General features: G+C 43.4%; 1 protein-coding gene and 1 long non-coding RNA gene across 2 annotated transcripts; both read right to left on the reverse strand.

Annotated features, from left to right (window-relative positions):
• LOC110436588 lies at positions 12,414 to 15,857 on the reverse strand. Its single transcript, XR_002454392.1, has 2 exons — positions 14,797 to 15,857; positions 12,414 to 13,954 (listed from the first exon to the last, which is right to left on the reverse strand). It is a non-coding gene; the product is annotated as an uncharacterized LOC110436588 (long non-coding RNA).
• On the reverse strand, positions 16,789 to 21,253 carry LOC8085756 (receptor homology region, transmembrane domain- and RING domain-containing protein 1). Its single transcript, XM_021464052.1, has 4 exons — positions 21,066 to 21,253; positions 20,765 to 20,995; positions 17,645 to 18,040; positions 16,789 to 17,316 (listed from the first exon to the last, which is right to left on the reverse strand). The coding sequence occupies exons 1-4, from the start codon at positions 21,181 to 21,183 to the stop codon at positions 17,228 to 17,230; spliced, it is 834 nt and encodes a 277-aa protein (XP_021319727.1). The 5' UTR covers positions 21,184 to 21,253; the 3' UTR covers positions 16,789 to 17,227.

Consider the following 25,294-nt stretch of genomic DNA (forward strand, 5'->3'; position numbering starts at 1 on the left):
TCTCGGATCTCTACTTTGATCCAGGTGCCAAGTTTGAAGATCTTGTCCGTGCTCGCTTTGGATGCTCGGTTAGTCCCACATCTGATTCCCCCCTCCCTGAGTTCTATCTTGTTACGAGTTTTGGGCGCTCAACAGTCCGTTTAAATGCTGACTCTATTGGGCTACTTCTTCAATCGTGTCTTGGAGGAGTTGCAAAGGATTTCAATGTTACTCATCTTTCGGGGTGGATGTTTAAGTTCTCAGTATCCTGCAAAAATGTTGGGTTCATGATTCGCCTGTAAACTCTTTGAGGCTTTCTTCTACCTCTGGGGTGGAGGAGGACCTGACTGGCAGAGAGAGATTAATCTCTGGACTGCAGAGCAGGAGGCAGAATGGTGCTTAGTTCACTCCAAATCTTCTAAGAAATCTTATGCCGATATGGTTAAATCCAATTAGATCTTGAAGAAACCGGCTAGATCAGCCAGATCGATTTTCCTCCGTTTACAATACCCTACAAATTATCAAGATCAGTTCTTGAGTCCTTCACCAGTTCATCGGCCCGGGTTCCCTCCCTCCCCCTCATCCAATTCAAATTCGAATTTGGGACTGCGTAAATATTGACCCCCTTAGATTGACGCCCAAACTTGCGCCTAGAAAAGGGCCCATTAATCCTTCCATTCTAGGGCCTGCCCCCCGGGATTGCAACAACTCCCGAGGCCCAATGTTGATCTGTCCCAAGATCGTATTCGCTGCTTCAATTGCTTGGGCCCAGGACATTTTAAGAAGGATTGCATGGGGACGATCAGATGCCTTTTGTGCTTCAATTATGGCCATTCCTCCTCCATTTGTCGATCCAAAATTGGTAAAAGGTGGATTTACAGGCCCATTTCCAAAGGAGAAGGCGAAGGGTCAGGCCCCCCTCCCTTAAATACCACAGCTCCCTCATTCTCTGTCACGCCACCTGAATCCAACTCTGTTGACACCGTTTTTAGACACGTACCCAGGGATCGGTAAAGTATAGATCGGCAGATGGAGCAACAGTAACTAGTCTGCAGGGGAGTTGCCGATGAGGGCGGTCGCTGATGAAGAGACAGCCGAATGTGAATAAGTCCAGAAGTGGTGACGCGTTCGTGCCGATGGTCAGCGTTAGTCTTTGCCGATGGTTATGATAAGAAGTCTGCCGATGACTCAGAAGGAGAACATGAAGGTTGCCGATTGGCTTGTGGTGATGTTCCGGTCTGTTACGGGAGGATAGTTTTATGTTTTCCATAGATATTTAAATTCGTTTTGTATACGGATTCCGTTTGATTTGGAATTCGAGTCCTAGTCGTGTCTGATTGTAGCTCTTTGAGTAGGGTATAAATGTAGACCCTAGGGCCTTGTAATGAAACATCTATCAATCAATCAAACACATGTTTTTACTCATATTCCAGCATCTACTTTTTCGACGACTTCGTCATATTTTCCTTTTTATTACGAGTTCTTAGGAGTTCATCGACTTAAGCTCGGCGTATTCTCGAGTTCCGTGTGAATACCTCTTGGCCATGACATCCGGGCGCATCTGAAGGGTCGAGATGGCGGACTAGAGGGGGGTGAATAGTCTTTTCTAAAATTTACTACACCGGCTAACCGAAACAAATGCGGAATTAAAACTATCGGTCTAGCCAAGACTACACCCCTCTATCTAAGTTCTCTAGCACCTTGTAAAAGATCCTAAACAAGCAAACAAGGTGCTACCTTAGCAAGAGCTCACCTAACCAATTCTAGAAGCAAGGTCACACAAACCTATGCCACTAGTACTTTGTAAACCGGGGAGCTCCTACACAACTAGTAAGCAAAAGCACAAAGCTCCTAAGCTCACTAGCAATGCTCAATAACAAGGCAACCAATGCCAAATTAGAGAGCGCAAGTTACTTAGCTACACAAACTAAGCAATGTGACTAACAAGGTTACACAAACCAAATTAGTCATGCAAGGGAACTACTTCTAGCTACACAAGCAAGAAGGTAACTAGCAAGCTACACAAGCTCCCTAATTACAAGAGCAACTACACAAGCACAAGTATATGAATGTAAGAACAAGCTTGTGTGAGGGACTGCAAACCAACGGGAAGAATAATGTTGACACGATGATTTTCTCCCGAGGTTCACTTGGTTGCCACCAAGCTACGTCCCCGTTGAGACAAGCTCCAAGGTTGCCGCCGATCCTCTTGCTAGTGGTGACCCGCAAGTCACACTCTCCCACGTGGAGTGCTTACCACAAGCTCTAGCACTTGACCCGGCCGGACCACTTGTTGCTCTTCACGTCTCGCTCAACTAGAGTTGCTCTTCGCGATCCCCGCGGGGTGAGCACTGTACCCCTCACAATCTCTTCTCCGGAGCACCGCACAATCTCCTTGCGTGCTTCGACGGAGTCACAAGCCACCAAGTCGTCTAGGAGGTGGCAACCTCCAAGAGTAACAAGCACCACCGGCTTGCAACACGAACACCTAGTGCCACTCAATGCAATCTCTCAATGCAACGCACTAGAATCGCTCACTCACACAATCGGATGATCACTATCAAGCATATGTGAGTTAGAGGCTTTACTAGCACTCCCCAAGCATGGACACTAAGTCCCAACGGTGCTCAACCCGAGCCAAGGCCGGCCACCACTTCTATTTATAGCCCCAAGGGCTAAACTAGCCGTTGCCCCTTCACTGGACGAAACACGTGGGCACCGGACGCTCACAGGGAGCCACCGGACGCTCAATCTCTAGCGTCCGGTGCTCAGGCGTCAGCCACGTGTCACTAGCCGTTTGAACTCGACCGTTGCCTCCAACGGCTACTGCACACGCGCGCCTGCACAGCACCACCGGACGCTCAACTAGTCCACACCGGATGCGTCCGGTGCACACCAGACCCGTGCGCAGAGAGCTCCGTAAACTCGCACGGTCACCGGACGCTAAGCACCGGTAGCGTCCGGTGCTCACCGGACCCATGCGCAGAGAGGGTCGCAAAACGCCCGCACACCGGACGCTGAGCACCGGACTCTCTCCGGTGCGTCCGGTGCACTCTGCTGCACCCGACAGCACACCGGACGCTAAAGGCCAGCGTCCGGTGCCTCCGCGCAGAGCGTCCGGTGAGTGTTTCCTACTGAGAAACACTCCCGTAACTTCTCCAAATTTCCCACCGGCGCAATAGAAAATATACACTTAATTTTCTCAAAAGCGCCGAATCCCGCCTCGCAAGCTCGGCAGGAGGGAGAAAGGAACCCACAACCCTCTCAACCCTAGGAACTCCACCTCCTTTGCAAATGTGCCAACACCACCAAGTGTACACCACCAAGTGCAAGTGTGTTAGCATTTTCACAAACAATTTCCCAAAGGAGTTAGCCTCTCAACTTGTCACGCCACTTGATCCTAACACGTATGCAAAGTTAGATCGCTCAGTGGCACTAGATGACCGATATGCAAACAAGTTTGCCCCTCTTGATAGTACGGCCATCTATCCTAAATCCGGTCATAAACTTCTCTACACACCTATGACCGGTGAAATGGAAATGCCCTAGGTTATACCTTTGCCTTGCGCTTTCCATTCCATCTCCTCCAATGTTGATGCAACACATGCACCAACCAATCACCAAATGATATGATCCACTTCATATCATCACGTGACCATAATGGTTCATCGATCTTGACCTCACTTGCTCTTCACCATTGCCTCGGTCCATCGGCGCCAAGTCTTGCTCAAGCTTCACCGTCACACGCGGTCCCTCGCTTCAAAGCCTCCGACTTGCCCTTCACTCTTGCAACCGGTCCATCGAGCCAAGCCTCATCTTGATCTTCTCCACCTTGGTCACATGACTCCATGTCATGTCTCATATGCAATGAGCTCCTCCATCATCACATAATCACCTGTGGACTAATCTCCTGTGTATCTCACATAAACACTATTAGTCCACCTAAGTTGTCACTCAATTACCAAAACCAAACAGACCTTTCAGCATCGCTGTTGTCGGGACCAAAGTATTCGAGTTATCACCTTTGCCGATAGTAAGGTCAAATCGGCTGGCACGCCTTAACATTTGAATCGGGTATTAGCCCTTTGTGTTTGCAGATCCGCTTTTGCATCAACAAACTCTCCCCGGACCGCTGAAACCACCTCACCGGATCCCCCAATGTCGAACTTCCCAGTTGAACCCAACGCCTTCGTCCCGCCAGGGTTCACGCTGGTCGAGCCCCCGCTGAGGCCACCGCTTCGCCATGAAGTTTTTGTCACCGGCTGCTACTCCCTCCTCAACGAGGATCTGGCAATCGCGAAGCTGACACCCTCGGTGCACAAGGATGACTTCAAGCTTCTGGCCAAGGAACTCAAGAACTTCCTCGTCGACGTGCACCAGGTCTGTGTTACAGATATTCAGCCCTGCCCTGTTGGTGATGCTTATGTGAGGTTCTGTAGTCCTTTAGAAAGAGAAAGGTTTCTCGGACCAAATTTTGCTTTTGGAAATTACTGTCTGCATTTCATTAAGCACGATGAAGCCGAGAATGCCAGATCCTTTGAACTTGATAGGGAAGTCTGGGTCATGATGTTGGGTTTTCTTGAAGATCTGCGTACCACTCAGCACATTGCTAAGGCTGTCTCCTCCTTTGGTATTCTGGCAAACTGGGATGATGCTCCAAGTCTAGCGCGTATTGTGGCTAAAGTCTACCTCAACGACGACAGGAAAATCCCAGACTCAATGAAGGTCAACGCAGGGCTTCCCACCAAGGGTAGGTCCTGGACTGTTCCCTGCTTTGTACTCAAGAAGAATAGTGTGCAAGAACTGCCTGATGAAGAGGCCTATGTGACTCTCGGTCCCCTGCATCCCCCCGGTCCCGGCCCCTCACTGGATGGGCCCCGTCCCACCTGGTGACCCCACTGCCACGCCGGCCAACTCCAATGCAGAGGGCTCAAACATGGTGATTGATAATTAGGGAGGAGGTGAAGGTCAGAAAGGAGGTGCAGGTTAGAAGGCTACCATTATCATACCAGGCCAACACTCTGTGCAGCTGGAAACCCCCAACTTAGGCATGGTGTTTGAAGACAGATATGTCTCGACTCGCCAGGATTCAGTGGATGATCCCCCTCAACCTAAGATCAGGTCTGTTGCTATGAAGAGAAAGATTTTGGAGGATGGTACTCTGACTAGTCCCCCTCCTGCTGCCAAAACTCTGTCCCCTGGTGCCTCTCTGATCGGCAATATCATCAAGGTAATAAGTCACATATCTAAGCTTCCCCTGAGATCTCCATTTATTCATCTTAACCATTTGGATATTGATCCTGACACCCTCATTCCCTCTTTCTTCTGTGACTTTCTGACCTTGGCCTGGCTGGACTTCCTATTGCCTGACTAGGGTAAGGATCCGGCCACGAACCGTGCTGAACTTGAGGACCTAGAGGCTGATGAAGATGTCCAAGAAATAGCAGCATCTCTTTTCACACCTAGGAAGAGAAGGGCTGTCAAGGCCAAGGAGAGGATTGATGATAGGTTCCTGAGGCGCAGCAAGAGGAATGCCATCAAGCTTGACGGGTACAAATCCCCTAGAAGGAGATAGTCGAAGCAACACCCCTGGCCATGATACCACCATCTCCCCCTATGCCAGCGCCTGCACCCTACCTGACGAAGGAGATTGTGGAAGGCATTGCTACTGGGTTCCTCTAGATACACCCTAGTGTTGTGTCTGCTGCCATTCTCTCCAAAGACAACAATGATGAATAGTTGGTCTCAATGGTGTGTCTGCCCGTTGGGGACTGCTTCAGTGATGTCCTTTGCTTTTGCTTTTGTTAGAGTTTCGGTCTGGTCCTATGTCTCTTTTATCGCTACAGTCAGTGAGCAGCCTGCGTGCTGCAAAAATAATCTCTATGTAATGCCATGGTTTGGCCTCAGTTATCCTGAACAAGTTTGCTACAGTTCCCTCTTTCTCATTTACTGTCAGTTTGTTGCCTTCGCTGCTCCCTGGAGGGGTAGCCCCCCTTATCTTTTACACTTGTGTACCTATGAATAATTGTCGAAGGTTTAACATTCTAGTTTGGAACATTAGGGGTATTAACTCAAAGGAGAAATGGGATGCAATCAGAGCTAAGATCAGTGAAAGCTCTTGTCAAATCGTGTGTTTACAGGAGACTAAGAGAGAATCCTTTGACCAACTCTATACCAAGAACTTCTGCCCCAAAAACCTCGACTCCTTTGCCTTTTCCCCCTCTTCTGGAGCCTCGGGAGGTATCATCACGTTGTGGAATAGCTCCATCTTTACGGACTCCACCATCCAGGCTAATGCCTACTGTGTCACAATCAAGTTTATTAACAATCTGGACAACAACTGCTTCTTCCTAAGCAACGTCTACGGCCCCTCCCATGCTAATGGTAAGCTGGCCTTTGTGACCTGGTTTCTTAATTTTGATTCCAGTCTCTTTGATGATTGGATTGTTTCAGGAGATTTCAATATGTACAGATCCTCTGATGACAGATATAAGCCTGGTGGAGATATAGGTGATACGAATCTTTTTAATAACCTTATCTCTGACCTTGAGCTACTTGAGATCCCTTTCAGTGGAAGGACTTACACCTGGAGCAACATGCAACTAAACCCCCTCCTAGTAAAATTAGACTGGGTTTTCTGTAGTGCAAACTGGAACCTCTCCTACATGGACACCACAGTTCAAACCCTATCGAGGCCTATTTTAGATCATACCCCCTTTGTCCTCAGTTTTGGCAGCACCATCCCAAAAACAGATGTCTTCAGGTTTGAAAATTACTAGGCAGATCATCTGGATTTTCTAAACATAGTTGATCTCCATTGGAATAGCACGACCTACTTTGCAAATGCAGCTCAAACCCTTAGTGCCAAATTCAAACAAGTCAGAATAGGCTTGAAACAGTGGAGAAAGAGTTTCCTCAATTTCAACAGAGTTCTTCACAACTGTGACTGGGTTCTCCTCCTACTAGATGGTTTGGAGGAACAAAGACCCCTATTAGTCCTCGAGGGCTCTTTGCGATCCTTGGTCAAATTACACATTGCCCATCTTCTTGAGGCTAAAAGAAACTACTGGAAGCAAATAAACACCATTAGGTGGGTCAAGCTGGGAGATGAGAACACTAGTTTCTTTCAAGCGTCGGCCTCCATCTGCCATAGAAGGAATCACATTGCAAGTCTCACTGACACTGATGGGACTATCATCACCAATCATGATCAAAAAGCTGGGTTGCTGTGGACAGCTTTCAAAAACAGGATGGGCCTCTCCGATTACTCTGGGATCTCCTATGACCTACCCTCACTGCTTGTTGAAGAGGACTTGGAATTCCTAGCTAATGATTTCAGTGAGGAAGAATTCCTCCTGGTGATTAAAAGCATTCCCTCTGATCATGCACCAGGCCCAGATGGCTTCAATGGCAAACTCATCAAGAAATGTTGGCAGATCATAAAAGCTGATTTCCTAAGATTGTTCAATGATTTCTTTGCAAACTGCACGGATCTGACAAGCATCAACTCCTCTTATATCGCCTTAGTTCCCAAGAAGCCCAACCCTGAGACTGTCGATGATTTCAGGCCGATCTCTCTCTTGAATTACTCAGTTAAATGCATCACGAAACTCCTGTCAACTCGCTTGCAAAGTGTTATCCTAAGGCTTGTACATGCTAACCAGTATGGGTTCATCAAAGGCAAGACCATCCAAGATTGTCTTGCTTGGGCATTCCAGTTCCTTCATTTATGCCATCACTCTAAGAAAGAGATTATCATCCTCAAATTGGACTTTGAGAAGGCCTTCAACAAAATTGAACATCAAGTTATCCTTGAGGTGACGAAGCATAAGGGTTCCCCTACCAGATGGATCAAGTGGACTGAGGTTGTCCTAAAAAGTGGGAATTCTTCTGTCCTCCTCAATGGCCTGCCTGGTAAACCGTTTCCTTGCAGAAGGGGAGTCAGACAAGGTGATCCTCTCTCGCCTCTCCTTTTTGTCCTAGCAGCTGATCTGCTCCAGACAATTGTTAACAAAGCCTGGCAGATTGGTCTCCTGAAGCATCCGTTGTCTGATGATTTTGAAGAGTTCTTCCTGATAATACAATATGCTGATGATACTGTCCTGATAATGCCAGCCGATGCAAGACAGCTCTTTACACTGAAAGGCCTCCTTCGCTCCTTCTCAGACTCCACGGGGTTGAATGTCAACTTCCAGAAAAGCTTTCTAGTCCCCATCAATGTCTTCAATGAAAAAGCCTTCACCTTCCCAGAACCTTCGGTTGCAAGGTTGGCACCATGCCTTTCACCTATCTGGGTCTCCCCCTGGGTACCATGACACCGGCAGTACAGGAATTCAGCCCACTAATCTCTAAAATGGAGAAAAGGCTCTCTAGTGTAAGTAAGTTTCTTTCCTACCATGGCAGACTCACTTTGGTGAACTCGGTCTTCTCTGCCCTCCCAACTTACTACATGTGTAGCATTATCATTCCCCCTGCAGTCATCCAGCAAATTGACAGATTCAGAAAACACTGCTTGTGGAGCAAAGGGGATATTCATAGAAGAGGGACCTGCCTAGCTGCTTGGGAACCCATGTGCAGGAAAAAAGAGGAAGGGGGGCTTGGCATAATCAATATCTATAATCAGAACGTAGCCTTCCTCATGAAGTTCCTAGATAAGTTCTACAACCATGCCAACATACCATGGGTCAACCTTACATGGAACAAACTGTATCACAGCAGTAACATCCCCCCCATGCAAAAAACCCCACTGGCTCCTTTTGGTGGAAGGACATTATTAAACTTTTCAGCAAATCCAGAGTCTTCTCCTTCTGTCACCCCAACTCTGGCAGCACAGTGCTGGCAGCACAGTGTCCCTTTGGAATGATTCATGGTCGGATGAGGTGTTAGAGCGAAAGATGCCTCATCTTCATTCCTTCGCTAAAAAAAACTACTCCCTCAAATTCTTCATAGAGAATGATCTTGGTAGAACCTTCTATCTACCTCTTTCAGCCCAAGCCTCGACTCAACTAGATGAGTTAGCACAGATCGTGGATGGACTCCATTGTGACCCAACCCAGCATGATTCCTGGAGTTATACCTGGGGTCCAAAGTTTATCTCCAAGAAAGCCTACATTGCCCTTCAAGGGACGCTCGAAGCCTCTCCTCTCTTCAGCTGGCTATGGAAATCGGGTGCACTGGATAAGCACAAATTCTTTGCCTGGCTCTCACTCAAAGATAGGCTCAGTACAAGAAATATTTTGAGGAGGAAAAACATGTCCCTCGATGATTACAGCTGTGTCCTCTGTGTCAATGGCCCAGAAGAAACCAATCATCACCTTTTCTCCGTCTGCCCATTCAGCACCGCTTGCTGGAATTTGATTGGAATACACTAGGATCTCTCCATTCCACCCCTGGACATGCTTATTCAGGCCAGACTCAGTTTCGGCAGTCACATTTTCAGAGAAATCTTCATCACTGTTTGCTGGAACATTTGGAAATCAAGAAATGGTATTATCTTTGATAATATGCCCGCCTCCTTAATGACATGGAAAGAAGCTTTCAAAGCTGACCTTAGTCTGGTGTGTATCAAGGCTAAGAGGAAGATGTCCGCCCCCCTAAGATCTGGCAAGAGAATTTCTCCTGATTACTTGTTTTTTTTTGCTTTTTGGGCTTTACAAGCCTTGTACTTTGTATAGTTGTACAGTTACCCTTTGTTATTATTTTGTTCATATTAATGAAAAAAAAAAGAACAGGTAGGGAGCTTCCCTACCGTTTCCTCAAAAAAAATAAAATATTGACTGCGGTATATCACAACAAAGAATCCCAAATTTATAATTGTACTGGGAAAATTACGCTCCTTGCGGTGTCTATCAGCATATTATATTTTTTTTGTGTCCTGCAGCAAAATTTCTCTAGAATCAACCTATATGTCTTATTAACGAACATATCTGTGTGTGTGCATAAAAAAGGGTTTTTTATTCATACCAATATACCATTACAATTATAAGTTTAGAGATACGACATTACAGTTCATCTATTTGAAGAGTTGCTATTATAATTTTAACTCTTGCTTGTTCATGCCATTTTTACATCTTCTATGTACATCGGTTTACTGTCGGTCACGAATTCGTACAACTCATATGAGCATTAAGTTTCGGCCTCCTCCGTTAGAATAAGCGATGCTCGCGATAGAGGAGCGCTCGACCGTGGCAGCCAGAGAGCAAAGTGGAGTAGTGGCGAGCGGCATGGCCATGAGCGCCCGCGCACCTTAAGCAGCCGCTCTCCTCCTCCTCAGCGGCATCGGACCTCGGAGCATCCCGATCCGGTCTCATGTCATCCACCACTGCATGAGATGGCTGAGGGTGCCGCCTGGTGGGGTAACGGGTACCTCAGCGACGTGTTCTCTGTTCTGTGACAGACACGGCTTCGTGCACCTCATGCGAGGCCAGGGAACGCACGCCTGCTGGCTCGTCGCTGATGCGCTTGCGTGGACGCACTGCGACCTCCACGGGCTCGGCAGCAGCGTCGCATCCCTCAAGAAGGATGGCGTAGGAGTGCATGGATTTCGGTGGTCACACAGATGTTGCCCTTATCCAGCTCGGCTTTCAGTTTTTGCGTCGTCAGTACGCTCAGGTTCCCCGCGGGTATTTGCCCCCACGGTCTGCATCGGCGGCGAGGGGAGACTCCTGATCAGCGGCGCCGGCCACACACCATTAGTTCAGCGAACTCGTTAGGCATCCACTCCAACTCCTCGAATGCTGCTGATGGCCCAGCGTGCCGATGACACATACACCATTGAGTCCTCCAACTTTGCATGGAGCCATGGAACCACCGCAAGCATCTGCTCGTGTCCGGTGGGAGCCCGAATGGACAGAACCGCAACGGCATGCGCACACATGCGTTATCTGATCCCTCGGTCGCGCTTTAAGATTTGCAACGGTCAACGCTGCTCCCTTTACCGTTCCCCTTTCCCACTCGTTTCCTGTCCGCATTTGATTCTAGGCCTTGCAACCGAGACACACACTGCGTGCGCACATGGGACTCCTGCTGCTGCTCACTCCACCTGTGTTTCATTTTCTTTTACCATTTTATTTCTACGCGTCCTTCCTCACTCTTTTCCCATTAGGCCTTTTTTCATTTTTTATGTGCAGCTATTTTTTGAGTTGCCTTTTTAATCATCAAAAGTCATTCACGGACTTTAAAAAATTCACAGCCAGTTGTATGTTTTCTTTTTTCTTTTTCCTAAATACACTTTTGACTCTATTTTTTCCGGCTTATGTTTTGAATAGTTTGTAATATACCGAAAACTAAAACTATTATTGTTACTTAAACTTTATTAATACTTAAATCCTTTTTTTCCTAATTTCATTTGGACTCTAATTGATAAATATTGTTTAAACTAAGCTCAAAAGATTTGTCTCATAAATTACAGATAAACTATGCAATTAGTTATTTTTATCTATATTTAATACTCCATGTATGTGCCGAAAGATTTGATGTGTCGGTGAATATGAAAAATTTTGCAAATTTTTTTATGAACATGCACGAAGCACTAAATATAGATAAAAAATAATTAAATGTATAGTTTCTTTGTAATTTGAGAGATAGATCTTTTAAGCCTAATTAATCCACGATAAAATAATATTTATCAAATACAAATAAAAGTGTCACGGTATCTATTTTGTAGAAAATTTTGGAACTAAACAAGACCTAAACTAAGTGGTTCGCTGCACACCATGTGACAGCAACTGAGGCAATTGTAGGGTCACAGCTCTGTGTGCAGCAGCTTACAACACTGCAGTCTGCAGTAGAGTGGGGACTTGTTTAGTTGAAAAAAAAATTATAAAATATTGTCCAATTTTAGACTAGCTAGATTCAAAATATTCATCTCATAAAGTACAAGCAAACTGTACAATTAATTATTTTTATCTATATTTAATGCTCTATGCATTTACCGTAAGTGATGAGAAATCTTAAAATTTTTTGTAAAATTTTTGAGAAGTAAACAAGACCCGCCGGCCTTGTTTACTTCCAAAATTTTTTGCAAAATAGGAATAATAGCACTTTAGTTTGTATTTAACAAATATTGTCCAATTATAGACTAACTAGGCTCAAAAGATTCGTTTCGTCAATTCCGACCAAACTGTGCAATTAGTTTTAATTTTCATCTATATTTAATACTCCATGCATACGTCTAAAGATTCGATGTGACGGAAAATCTGAAAAATTTTGCAAATTTTTTCAGGAACTAAGTATCTTTGTACCATGATTCCAGGGATGATTGGCACGATTACACAAGAACACATAGAGGTAGCTAGGCAGTGGAGCAAAGACATCAAAATGATTGGGGTTTTCCAATATTTAAGGAACAATATCAATATTCGTTGAAGTATCTCTGATTACTTTATATAATAATATATTCTGTTATAAGGCATTTGTAAATTTGAGATAGTTAATACACAAAAACGAGATTAATTGATACACAACAACGAGGATTCCATCCATCTCTCGTTTCTGCAACAGGGTGCCGAAGCTTGTCTTTGTACAGTTCACGTTGAGGCGTGGAGCACGGACACGGAGCTCGCTCACGTATAGTACTACATCAATACACAGAACCTGAACGAAAATAACAAATCATACATGAAACTCTTACTAGCCTGTGTTTGGATGTAACAGAGCATGAAGGGCTATGGGCTGAAGAATTGAAACGCTAATTATACAGTTTAACTGTAATTTGCGAGACGAATTTTTTAAACGTAGTTAGTCCTCAAATACAAACGAAAGTGCTATACTGTCAAAATCCAAAAGGTTTTTGATCTAAACTAGGCCTTTATGTTCTAAAACGACTATAATATGAACCTAAGAATTGAACCGCATCTCAAAAGCTCTCATAGGAAACTCCGTATCAGCAGTCTGGATGTGCTTTCATCACATGAATAAGGAACAACCTTAGAAGAATTCAACGATCTACATACAGGAAGATAAAAGGTAAATTATTGTAGCACCAACCATGAATCAACATCAGGTACAAATTAAAGAGTTGAAAGGGTAAAGGCAAAGTCACGTGGCAACTGTTGAAATTAGTTAGCAGATAGTAGAGAACAGAATTACTTCATTAGCTTCTCATCACAAGTTTGACCTAGAGGACCAAAAATACAATGGGACATAATTTGAAGAATAATAGCTATTCTCACAACTTAGAAGCCAGAGACCAGTGAGAGATTTTATATAGATGGACTTAGTTGATAGACCGTTCTTACATCTTAGATGACAAACTTGCCTAAGAATTTCATTTTGGGGAGTTGAGAGTTCAACTGACCATGAGCTGAAAAATAGTTCGGCAATGATATCCTGTGAGAGTATAGAGTTGTCACCTAAAAAAATCAAATAGCAACTGTTGTGCTTAGGAGGTACAGTGCAGGACAACAGGATAATATCTTAGGATATAAATGGACAATATTGCTGCTGTCAAAACGAACAATGCAACATTCACTTGCTAGGTAACCAAGTATCTTGAACTAAGAAAAGTGGAGACTATAATCAGCATGAGGTTCCATTGTGAATCAAGATCAAATGCAACATTCACTTTAGCATAAATAGAAATGTCGTGCATATCATTTGGCTGCAATTTATTATATTATCATTTTGAAAGAATTAACATGGTATATATTATTAGTAACATTGTGAACTCACTATATCATCATCTACTGAATCTTCAGCCTTACAAAAATGATATGATTATTGATTGCATATAAACCAATACTATGATTAAAAAGCAGCTGTATATTATTATATTATCATTTAAAAATAGTAAATAAATATATTAAAGACATGCCTTAGATATCATTGTAATCATTATATTGTTTTATCAATTTAATAAAATCACATGCTAAGTATTATAGGAAATATGTTGAACTATAGTATAAAAAAAGAGTTGGAAATAACCTGGATGATAGTAGAGAACTGAAATTGTTGGAAAGCACCAGCCCTAATATCTCTAGAAAAAAATCGAGAAAAAAAGAGGGAGGAAGACAGATATATTGTTAACAGAAAGAAGATAGATTTCTGTATCAACTACAATTAAGGCCTTGTTTAGATCCAAAAACTTTTTGGATTTTAACACCGTAGCACTTTTATTTTTATTTGACAAACATTGTCCAATCATGGAGTAACTAGGTTTAAAAAATTAGTCTCATGATTTTACAGTCAAACTGTGCAATTAGTTTTTATTTTCATCTATATTTAATGTTCCATGCATGTGTCGCAAGATTCGATGTGACAGGGAATCTTGAAAAGTTTTTGGTTTTGGGGTGAACTAAACAAGGCCTAATATATGTTCACAACCAAAGTTTGTTTTACAGTCAAACTGTGCAATTAGTTTTTATTTTCATCTATATTTAATGTTCCATACATGTGTCGCAAGATTCGATGTGACAAGGAATCTTGAAAAGTTTTTGGTTTTGGGGTGAACTAAACAAGGCCTAATATATGTTCACAACCAAAGTTTAATTAAATTATGAGCTGTCATTGGAAAAGAATTGCATCTACAACTACACCTATGAGGGATTCGAAGAAAAAAAAAAAGCAGACACAAATGCATATAGAACTGCAGCTTTGAGCAACTCAATGAAAAAAAAAGAGCATAGGACAATCAAATGTACTTGTATCAGGTGGTGGGGTAAAGTTTAGATCATAAGTGTACCAAGTAGATTATGAGAGTCCCTGGTCCAGACAAATCGAGGGAGCATGGGACGGAATCAGATGTACTTGCATCAAGGGAGTGGGGTAAAAATTAAATCGTAAAGAAAAAAAGACAGAAAGAGAGGTAGATCAAGACACCTGATTAAGACGACAGAGGTGGAGGGGGCAACACTTAATCTTATCCAGACCTGCAAAAAAGATGATTTAGCTCTAAATATTATATCCTCAACTGAACGTCTAGAATTAAAAAAGAGTGGACACCATAGTATATATCCTGACCTGCAAAAAAAAAAAATGCTTGCAAAGAAGCAGTACATATATAACAACGAAAATGCTTAAAAAAGCAGTGTGTATAGTTCAAAAGTAGTCATTATACTTTAAAAACAAAAGACAAACTAATAGAGAAAAAAGATATGACGCAGGTGTTGTCTTTATTTTATTGTGGTGCATCATCAACTGAATATCATACTATAGGTAATATTTTAGACAACTGCACAGATAATAGAAAACAGAATAGTAGTATTGAATAGAACAACCAAAAAAAATCAACCAAAGCTGATAGTGTGGCCGTACTCAAAAATAAGAAAAAAAAACTAATCATCTAGTGGATGAAGTAGTTCAAAAATTTCGACGGGAAAATCGATAAAAATGTCAAATAATGTAAAACTGGATTTATAGGAGGAAAACAAATCGCAGAGCAATAAACAAATCACGGGGTACTAATAGATCAGTAACTGTAGATACGAGTGAAATTAATCAAGAGTAGTTCAAATCGATTGTCTACCAGTACATTAATCTGAAAAAATCCTGCGGATGAATAAGCTCAGAAACCATAAACAACATATCACAGATACTAGAGAATCCCAAAAGGTCAAATTAGATAGATCAAACCTTCAAACGAGCGGATCTAAGAGAGATGTGATCTAGGTACAGAGAGAGGGATAGGAAGGGAGAGAGGGCAGGATAGAGAGGGAGAGATGCAAGCTGCGGGAGAGAGAGGGGGATAGAGAGAGAGAGAGAAAGAGAGAGAGAAGGGGCGACAGAGAGCAGCTCAGGCAGGAGCGCTGAGGAGAGGAGGATCAGCGGCGGTGGGAGAGAGAGAGAGAGAGCAGCTGCATGCAGGAGCGCTGGGAAAGAGGAGAGGCGTCGGTGGATGAAATGCAAGATAAATTAGGAATAGATGAGTGAGGTGTGAATAGAAAGGGAAGCCAGAAATGCTGGTTGGGAAAGAGATAGAGAAAGAGAGATGTTGACCAGCGCGAATCTCAAAGTACCCATAAGGAATGCGCACGCATGTGGTTGTGGAAATACTGTTGGCGAGCCCTCGTACGCCGAATTGGCCACTGGCGCCGTGCTGCTCGTCGGCTCTCTGTTCGTCGCATCCGTCGACTGCGCAAGCTATGCATGCCATCATGGCCCCCACTACCAGGACACCTCCTGCATCGGACCTCGCTACTGTGTCGAAGAAGTCGGAGAGTCGTGTTGTGCATGTGTTGGCCGTGGTGGAGCGTAACGGCATGAGCAACGCGGCCACTGGTCACGTCCTCACCGGCTCCTGGCTATGGGACTCCTCCCCTTCGTCACGGACTCCCGGCGTCGTGGTCGTGGCCTGCCTCGGCGCCACACGCTGCGTGCTCACGAATGTCGCCGCGCTGCTGTCGGGCCTTAGGGCCAACGCGGATGCCAACAGATTGAGCGTTGTGCGAGCCAACGTGCGCGAGCTCTGGTGGCGCGACCGGCTCTAGCTCGAGGACGATGTCTTCTATGACCCCGAGGACATGCCGGCAATGGCAGCCATGCTGCAGGGGATGTGTTGGACGGAGAAGGACAACGAGGTGGGCAGCGGCGGCAGCACCAGCTGACGGCATAATAGCGACGAAGGGGCGTGGCATTCGCGGCCACGGTGTAGCAATGCTGACGCTGCCAAAGGCGAAGCGAAGGTCCGGGGCACAGCATCCGCGTGCAGGCTCTGTCTGGTGGAGGAGGCGCGAACATGATGTCCGTGTACACAACGTGATGTCCGTATGCATTCGTGTACGCATACCTAGGTGACAGTGGGTCCTTATACGCTTCAAGTGTACAAAATGGCATGGATGAGGGAAGGATGAAATTGTAATGCAGATTTCCGAATAGACGAATTGTAATGCTGTTTTTCCAAACTCAAAGAATTGCAATGGCCTTGTTCCAAAAAACCCAAAAAATGAACAAAGTAATGTAACCTGATATGCAAAGGGGTTTACATTACACTTTGCTTGCACCCAACACCTAGTTTCTCTAGGAATACAGGGCAATACACTGCAACAGAAGCATAAGTGCTGACATTTATGCAGCAGAGCTTCTTGAGGTCTTCCAGACACCAAACAAGGAGCTAAAACAGATGATCCAAATATTGACCTCAAAGTCAGTAGACTAGTAGCACACTACAAGTACAAGGTCCAACCTGAGGAACTGTGATCTGTACTTCATTCTCAAGATCAACGGTTAAAATCAATATTGGACCTAGCAATGGATCAACAGATCAACAAACTTCAATACAACTGCCAGCACTTGGATGCAGTAATGAAGTTGCCTATTCGCCCGACGTTACTTCAAGCTTGCATATAGGGCAGAAGGTGCCCCATTTTGTGAGCCAGGAATCAATGCAGATCTTGTGAAATCCTGTAAATAAAATTATCGATGATAAGATAGTGGAGCTATAAGAAACGAAAAGTTTCGACTTTTGAGCACACTTGCTGCTAATGGATATCATTTATGTTGGTTCCCAAAATCATTGTCTGCCTTAAAACAAATGGATTATGCAAAAAGAGAAAATATGCATATACCCATCAGGATCATTCAATATATATGATTATATTTGTACATTTGCATCTATCACTGAGAAACAAACAGTGACAGTTATATGACTGAGCACCTCCATATTTTGGTAACTACTGAGTCAGCAATAATAATTTAAGATAGCAAGTAATAAAATATTTCAAACTCTTACCATGTTTGCATGGGAGATGTCTAAGCATATCACCATTATTGTAGTCTTCTAAGCAAATTGCACAAGCTTCCAGAAAATTATCTTCACTAGAACAGGGAGCGATGTATGCTGAGCAGGGAAGCTTTTCCACCACATATTTCTTGACGTAAGTTGGGTGATTATCAACTCCATGGCGTAGAAGTCGGCAGTTTCGAGCAAACAGAAAAGAAGCAAGAACTGATATGATGACAACAAGTGACACGAATGACATTACCAACACTGTCCCTGCAGTCTCATCCATTGATGAGTTAATACAGCACTCATCATCTTCACCCCTGGCAAACTTCTTTAGTGTTTCGCCAGCCATCTTGGAAACGAATATCGCAGGTATGTGTATGCCCTCAGATTCACCAACCACTAAATTAACATAAAGGAGGAAACTATTAACTAAACAGCAAATCTCCCACCAGACTACAAGAACTGAATAGATGGAAACAGAAAAAACGTCTTCGCTAAACAGCACAAAAATCATTTTCTCATGTCTATTGTCTAATGTTGATAGGATTCATTCTGGTATTCAGATTCTCATGCGATAGCAAGCCTTTTTACTTAGGTACCTATAGAAACCTCACTACTTTGATGTGCATAGTGGTACATCCTACACCAGCAATGTAATCGGTTGTCTGACTAACGTGATTTGGCTTATCAGTCCGCTCAGCTCAATTAGGCACCCCGAGTCGACTAGGCCAAGCAGAACTCTAGTTGTCTGATTGGTCATTTTCGACCAATTATGACATGGACAGCTAGCCTGAGGAGATGAGAATGCAAACTAGGCTGGAACCTGGTCACTTGGGCTTAGTGTTTTTCAGCCCAATAGGGTTTCACTTGTATACCTCCTCACACTCCTCTCCCATTGGATCCCCTTCACTACAGACTGCAGCCACCGCCTTGCAGAAACTTGAATGGGCAGGAGAAGCTCTCAGCACCCAGCACCTTTCCCAGCTGCTGACACCTCATCCATTCCAAGCCATTGCTCCCCTCATCCCAACATCCCCAGGCTAGGAGCTCACGCAGGGAAGCTACTGGCTCCATCCCTGCCTCATCTGTGCATCGAGCGCTGCTAGGTTCCATCCTGATCAGCCGCAAGGAGCCTATGCTCAGACCACCAACTTGAAAGGGATTATGAAGATGAGCTCCTCTGACGGTCCATGTTTGAATCTTGATACATGCTTTTTTTTCTTTAACAATGCTGTGAGTACTAGGACATCTTGGGTACTAGGACATGTCTGACTAGGCTCGATTATACAATTTGAAAACATGTACACCAGTGTTAGCTCAACTGTGTTTTCCCTATGATAGACAACTAAAAGAAATATCATTTACTTACAATTCAATCAGGGTGGTATTGCCATATCTAAAATACATTTTTGCTTAAGCCTGGTTTACTTGCATGAAGTAGCAGGCCAGTATTGCTAATAGATTGAGCAGCATTAGAGTTAACTTGTTAAGCTGGTAGCAATGTTCAGCCAGAGATCATGGAAATCATTTTCTAAGGGCAGCCAAACATTTTAATTGTGTGCTGGTGTTAGTTATGTGTTTCTCAGTTAAGAAGTCAAACTGATAAATCAAAATTGTATGGCTAAGAAATTAAACACGCAACAAAAATTACTATAGCTACAGGAGATTAGAGTCTTGAACAACTTTAATGAAATCAAGGCATTCAGCATTCTTCACTTCACAATCAATGAATTTTGAATTACTAGCTGAGTTTAGTCTCCTTCGAACTAGAACTTAAATTCCCTTTCTCCCTTTTAGCTCTTTATTTATATTCTATAGGTCACGTTTAGAAAGCTTGAAGAGACATAACAACCAAGGAAAAAATTTATAATTGTGCATGGGTATAATTTTTTGTTTAACATGTTATTTAGCACATCTATCATATTGTCATGGTCTACCTAAAAGCAATGACTAAACTTGCATTGGCACAACATCAAAATTTGCATGATCGTTATAGTAACCAATTGAAATTAAATTGTAAGCCATTTTGTTACCTTAGTACACAATAAGAATTAAACCGATGCACAGAGTATGGCTAAGGACGTAGCATGTGGCGTAAGAGCCAAGCAAAACTTCTCGACAATGACTCCATGCTAGTGAGGTTATCGCAACTCACTTCATCAGTAATAATCCTACATGAGTTTTTCATCAATAATACTCATGCATGATGGACCAATATAATGGTAAAAAGGTTGCATTTATTCATGTTTCCTGATGCTGCCTTAAAACATGAGACAAGAAAGAGCTAAAGTCTGTAAATAAGGAGCAGAAGTGACACAAGTGCTGCTGTCATACTAGCTAATAAACCTGAATGAATTGATTTGGAAGTGAAGTCCTATTTGACTAATAATTAGCAAAAAATGAATTAACATTTTTAGAAGTAAAAAACAATGAATGGTGGCCTTAGATTAAAATGATGCACTAAATAATGTGCATACGACTTCTATTCTGCTTGGCTGTAACCATCCAATTCGAATGCAAGTTTGCTTATGAGTACAATGCTACCATGTTTTTCCTTGCCTTCATTCTTATATTGCTCCAGGTAACAAGCAAAAGAAGCTATAAAAAGAGTAGGGAAACTGTTATTTCTTCCTACATAAAAAAAGGCTTCTTATTAAGTCATGTTAGCAGATCTCCATTTTAGATTTCATATTTTTATTAAATTAACTAACAGTTAAGTACATTTGCAAATTTCTAAGCAGAGTAGCTGACAAGACAGATTTGCAAAATACTTATTGCTCATGTAGTTACATGAGGTGGATTATTCTTTTCCCTTTGCAGATGAATATAACAGTCACACAGATGTGTAAGCATACACAGATCCATCTTCAATAGTTTTTTTTTTTAAAAAAGCCACTACTATCTTCAGCTAAAAAATATTTGTCTAAATCGATATTTATAAGGCCACTAACAATTCTGCAGCAACAGGTAAATAGTTTGCCTACTATGCAACCAATACAATGAGCACTAACGAAATTCCTCAGTTAACCATAACTTCAACTGGGGCAAATGAATTGCAAACAAGTTGTAGGCTAGTTCCTGAACCAAGAGTAGTGTTAAGCGGAATGCCATGGTGGTACTCACTGGAGTAGAGGCTGGATTTCTCCTCATCGTCGTACACGACGGCGGCGTCGAACCCCGCTTGCTGCGCCGCCCGCACCTTCTCCTCAAAGCTGCAGTTGCCCCTCGCGATCAGCACGAAAGCCTTCCGGCCAGTGCCGCGGCGGCCGCCGCGGTCTTTGATGGGCTCACACGCCTCGGCCGGCTCAGCGGCGCGCAGCGAGCCGCAGATCCCATCGCCGCCCACTCGGGGCCCTACGCGCCAATATAAAGTAAGAGAGAGGGCAGGTAGGCTCCATTGAGGGATGGGGAGGGCGATGCTCACCAAATCGCGCTGGGGCGTCGAGGAAAGTGAAGGAGAAAGTGGCGGAGTGAAGGCGGACGAGGGCGGCGCAGGGGCGGAGGGCGGCGGCGAGGAAGAGGAGGACCACGCGGGGGCTCATCGCCGGGACATGAGAAGCACAGATTCTCGGCTCCTCTCTTTGCTTCACGAACAGTGGAATGAATTTGATTGAGGCCTTGTTTAGTTCCAAAAATTTTGCAAAATATGAATAGTAACACTTTCGTTTGTATTTGATAAATATTATCCAATCATATACTAACTAGACTCAAAAGATTCGTCTCGTTAATTTCGACCAAACTGTGCAATTAGTTTTTATTTTCGTCTATATTTAATACTTCATGCATGCGTCTAAAGATTTGATGTGATGGGAATCTGAAAAATTTTGCAAAATATTTTGGGAACTAAACAAGGCCAGCCGGTGCCTGCTGAGAGCATCTTGAAGAGTTTTAATTAAAAAAACAATGGATAAATCAATAATCACATTGCTAAACAAATATTTTCAAAATCTCACTAATTGCTTCACAAAACCCCAATTTTTATATCTTCTCTCTTTGGTACAATTGCATTGGAATCATGTCCTCTCCGTATTCTTCACTCACATCCATCCACTTCTAGATTAGCACGAGGGTGTTTGGATGCAGGGACTAATAGGTGTCACATCACATATTATATAGGGTGTCATATGAGGTATTCGCATACTAATAAAGTCTTGTTTAGTTTACCTTAAAATCTAAAAACTTTTGAAGATTTCTTGTCACATCGAATCTTACGGCATATGCATAGAGCATTAAATATAGATTAAAAACAACTAATTGCACAGTTTATCTGTAATTTGTTAGACAAATCTTTTGAGTCTAGTTAGTCCATGATTGGACAATAATTGTCAAATATAATCGAAAGTGCTACAATAGCCAAACTCAAAATTTTTCACCAACTAAACAAGACCTAAAAAACAAATTACAGATTTTAAGTAATCCACAAAACAAATTAATTAAGTGTAATTAATTCGTCATTAGCAAATGGTACTGTAGCACCATATTGTCAAATTATGGACTAATTAAACTTAAAAAATTCGTCTAGCAAATTAGTCGCAATTCGTATAATTAGTTTTTTAGTCTATATTTAGTACTTCATACATGTGTCTAAACATTTAATGTGATAAGAGCTAAAATTTAACACACGGAACCAAACCGAACCTGATACGTGCGTGTTGATGCAAAGTGGATCTGCAAACACAAAGGGCTAATACCCGATTCAATATTTAAGGCGTGCCAGTCGATTTGACCTTACAATCGACAAAGGTGATAACTCAAATACTTTGGTCCCGACAACATCGATACGTCCGGATGCCACGGCCAAGAGGTATTCACGCGGAACTTGAGAACTCGCCGAGGTTGACTCGATGAATTTCTAAGAACTCGTAAGTAAAAAGAAAATATGCGAGTTGACGAAGTCGTTGAAAAAGTAGATGCTGGAATAGATGTAAAAACTTGTGTTTGATTGATTGTGTGTGTTCTTACATTGCTATGGGGTATACATTTATACTCTGTCCACAAAAGTTACAACCAGACACGACTAGAACTCTAATTCTAAATTGAACGGAATCCGTATGTAAAACAAACTCTAATAACTAAAGAAAACATTAATTTATTCATCCTAGGCGGTTGGTGCACCGTCGTCCTTTTCTCGGCAAGTCTCACGCCTCCTTTCTGCTATCATCGGCAAACCACTTTTCATCGGCATCGGTAACCATTAATATTTGGCCATCGGCACAGATTAACCTTCATTCCTGGACCTGGCTATATTAAGTTGTTTCGTCATCGGCATCATAACCCATCGGCAACTCCTCTGAGGACCAGTCACCACTCTTTCGCCTGCCGATCTTCATCTCATTAACTCCCAGATACGTGTCCAAAGATACGTGTCCAAAAACGGTGTCAATACATGCCCCCCAATTTCAGAGTATAAAATCATTAATGCTCCGAAACTCTCTTCAGTAAATGATGCCTTTCCGCAATTACTCCCTTCTGACAGCGATTAATTACCAAATCCAAACAACCTTAACCTGGATCTCCAGTATACTCCTCGAATCTCTCAACTTCCCGAACCAAATCTCCTAAACAACCGCTCATCGGCAACTTTTCCGTTAGAATGAATTGCCGATGACCCGACCAGGAGATCTTGCACAATAAAATATCTCCTAAAATCATGACCGCTTGCTGTCAAATCGCTTGCACAATCTCTTGATTATCGTGCGAACAGTTACCATATCCAACTGCACACCCTCGAATTTCACGGATACCGCAAAGAAATAAGTCAAAAATGCCCCTGCTCACTTTGACCTATAAATACTTCCTTCCTCGGCACTCTTCCTCTACCTTGTCATTCTGCATCCTCAAACCCATCTTCCTAGCGGCGGCATTGTTCGGCAAGCCCAAGATTCCAGCGAGAATCTTCCCCAGCAGTTCTTCGAATTGTCGATCTTCTTCCTCTCCGGGAAGAAATGGCCGTCAACTTCACCGTCCCTGAGGTCAATTCTATCCCATCTTCTCTTTCTCCTATCGTACTTTTATTTTCTGCAAATCTATTTTCTTAGCATTTTCTTTCTTCTTTCTTTTTCTGTTCTTCCAACCTTCAAACCTTTAGGAATTGACTGAGAAAATCGTTATTCCTACTGAACAACCTCATTTTCAATGTCTCGGGCCATTGGGTAATCCAGATCCTACCGATTTGATCAATGCGGAAACAAATAGGATCCCCTTTAGAGCTGAGAACTTTTTCTTAGATCTGTGGAAAGACACCTTCCGATCCTGGCCCAATTCTACTAAGGGATGGAAGGATTGGTTCTTGAGAGTTAGCAACTCAAATGAAGTCCAATGGGGTGAACGTAAACTAGACCAGTGCATCAGGCTATCCATTGCCGATATGGAAAGAAATGAATCACTACTGATAGCTGCCTCGTATTTCTGGTCAGACACCCTCAATGCTTTCTTGTTTGGCCATGGCCCTGCTTCTCCTACCCTTGCCGATGTACTTATGCTCACCGGTTTGGAAATTGCAACTGCTGATGATAGTCACCTGTTCGATAGCAAAGCCGAACGTAAAGTAGAAACCCGCAACATCGGCGGCTGGTCAGGGTATATCCAGAAGTACCAGAAAACGGAACCAGTTGGGCAAAGGGAACATGCCATCTTTCTAAACATGTGGCTAGATAAATTTGTCTTCTGTGGTCGATCGGTAGGACCAACTTCTGTTTATCTATCGGCAGCAGAGAAATTAGCCGATGGTGGCCGATTCCCTCTTGGCCGATACCTGCTAGGTTCTGCTTATCACCTCCTCCATCAAGTGGTTGAGAAGCTCCTATTGGGTGAACCCATCGGCAACCTAGGAGGCCCTTGGTGGTTTATCAACATATGGCTTAATGTTCACATGCACAAACGCCTCCGCTTTGACCTCTTTGCACAATGATTCCCCAGAGATATCGCCGAAGACCATGAACTGGCTGACGAAGAATCGGCAACTCGCCCACCCCTAAACTATGGTGAGGCTACTATAGTCCTACCTGCACTGGTGGCAATGAAGACCAGGTCAGCCGATTCTTCCAGACTCTGTATGTTGGTCTTCCCAAAGATCAGTGGGCATGGATGCCTTATGAAGATCCAGAAACCAGATTCCCACTTACCTTTCACCCTTTTGATGATGCTCTCAACAAAGATAACGACTTGATGATGGCAATCATCACTCCAAGGGCCATCACAGTGAACACTTTCTGCAGTGGGAAGAACACCAACCCCACCTATGAATTTTATAACCCATCAGCACTAGCTCGTCAACTGGCTTTTGGCCAACTGCCGATCAGACTTTGTTATGCCGATGTGGTGAAGCCAAGGGAGACTATAACCAGTGGACTTGAGTGGATAAGGATAACCCAGCTTCAACCAAATGCCGATACGACAGATATCGATTTATCGGCTTGGATCCCGGCCCTCTTCATTACTCAGATGTACAAACAGTGGTGGGAAGAATGGAAAGAACACCTGTTCGGCACATCAGCTCTGACATACCGTGGCATGATCGATCCCAATTATAAGGTTTCCGATAACACTATAAGTCTTCGACCGATATCTTAGTTCCTTTGTTACTTCTGACCCTATCGGTGACTTACTCTTTTTCATTTTAACAGGTCGACAACCCAGCACCGACAATTAGTA

Source organism: Sorghum bicolor, chromosome 6 (assembly GCF_000003195.3).
Source record: "Sorghum bicolor cultivar BTx623 chromosome 6, Sorghum_bicolor_NCBIv3, whole genome shotgun sequence".
Lineage (NCBI taxonomy): Eukaryota > Viridiplantae > Streptophyta > Magnoliopsida > Poales > Poaceae > Sorghum > Sorghum bicolor.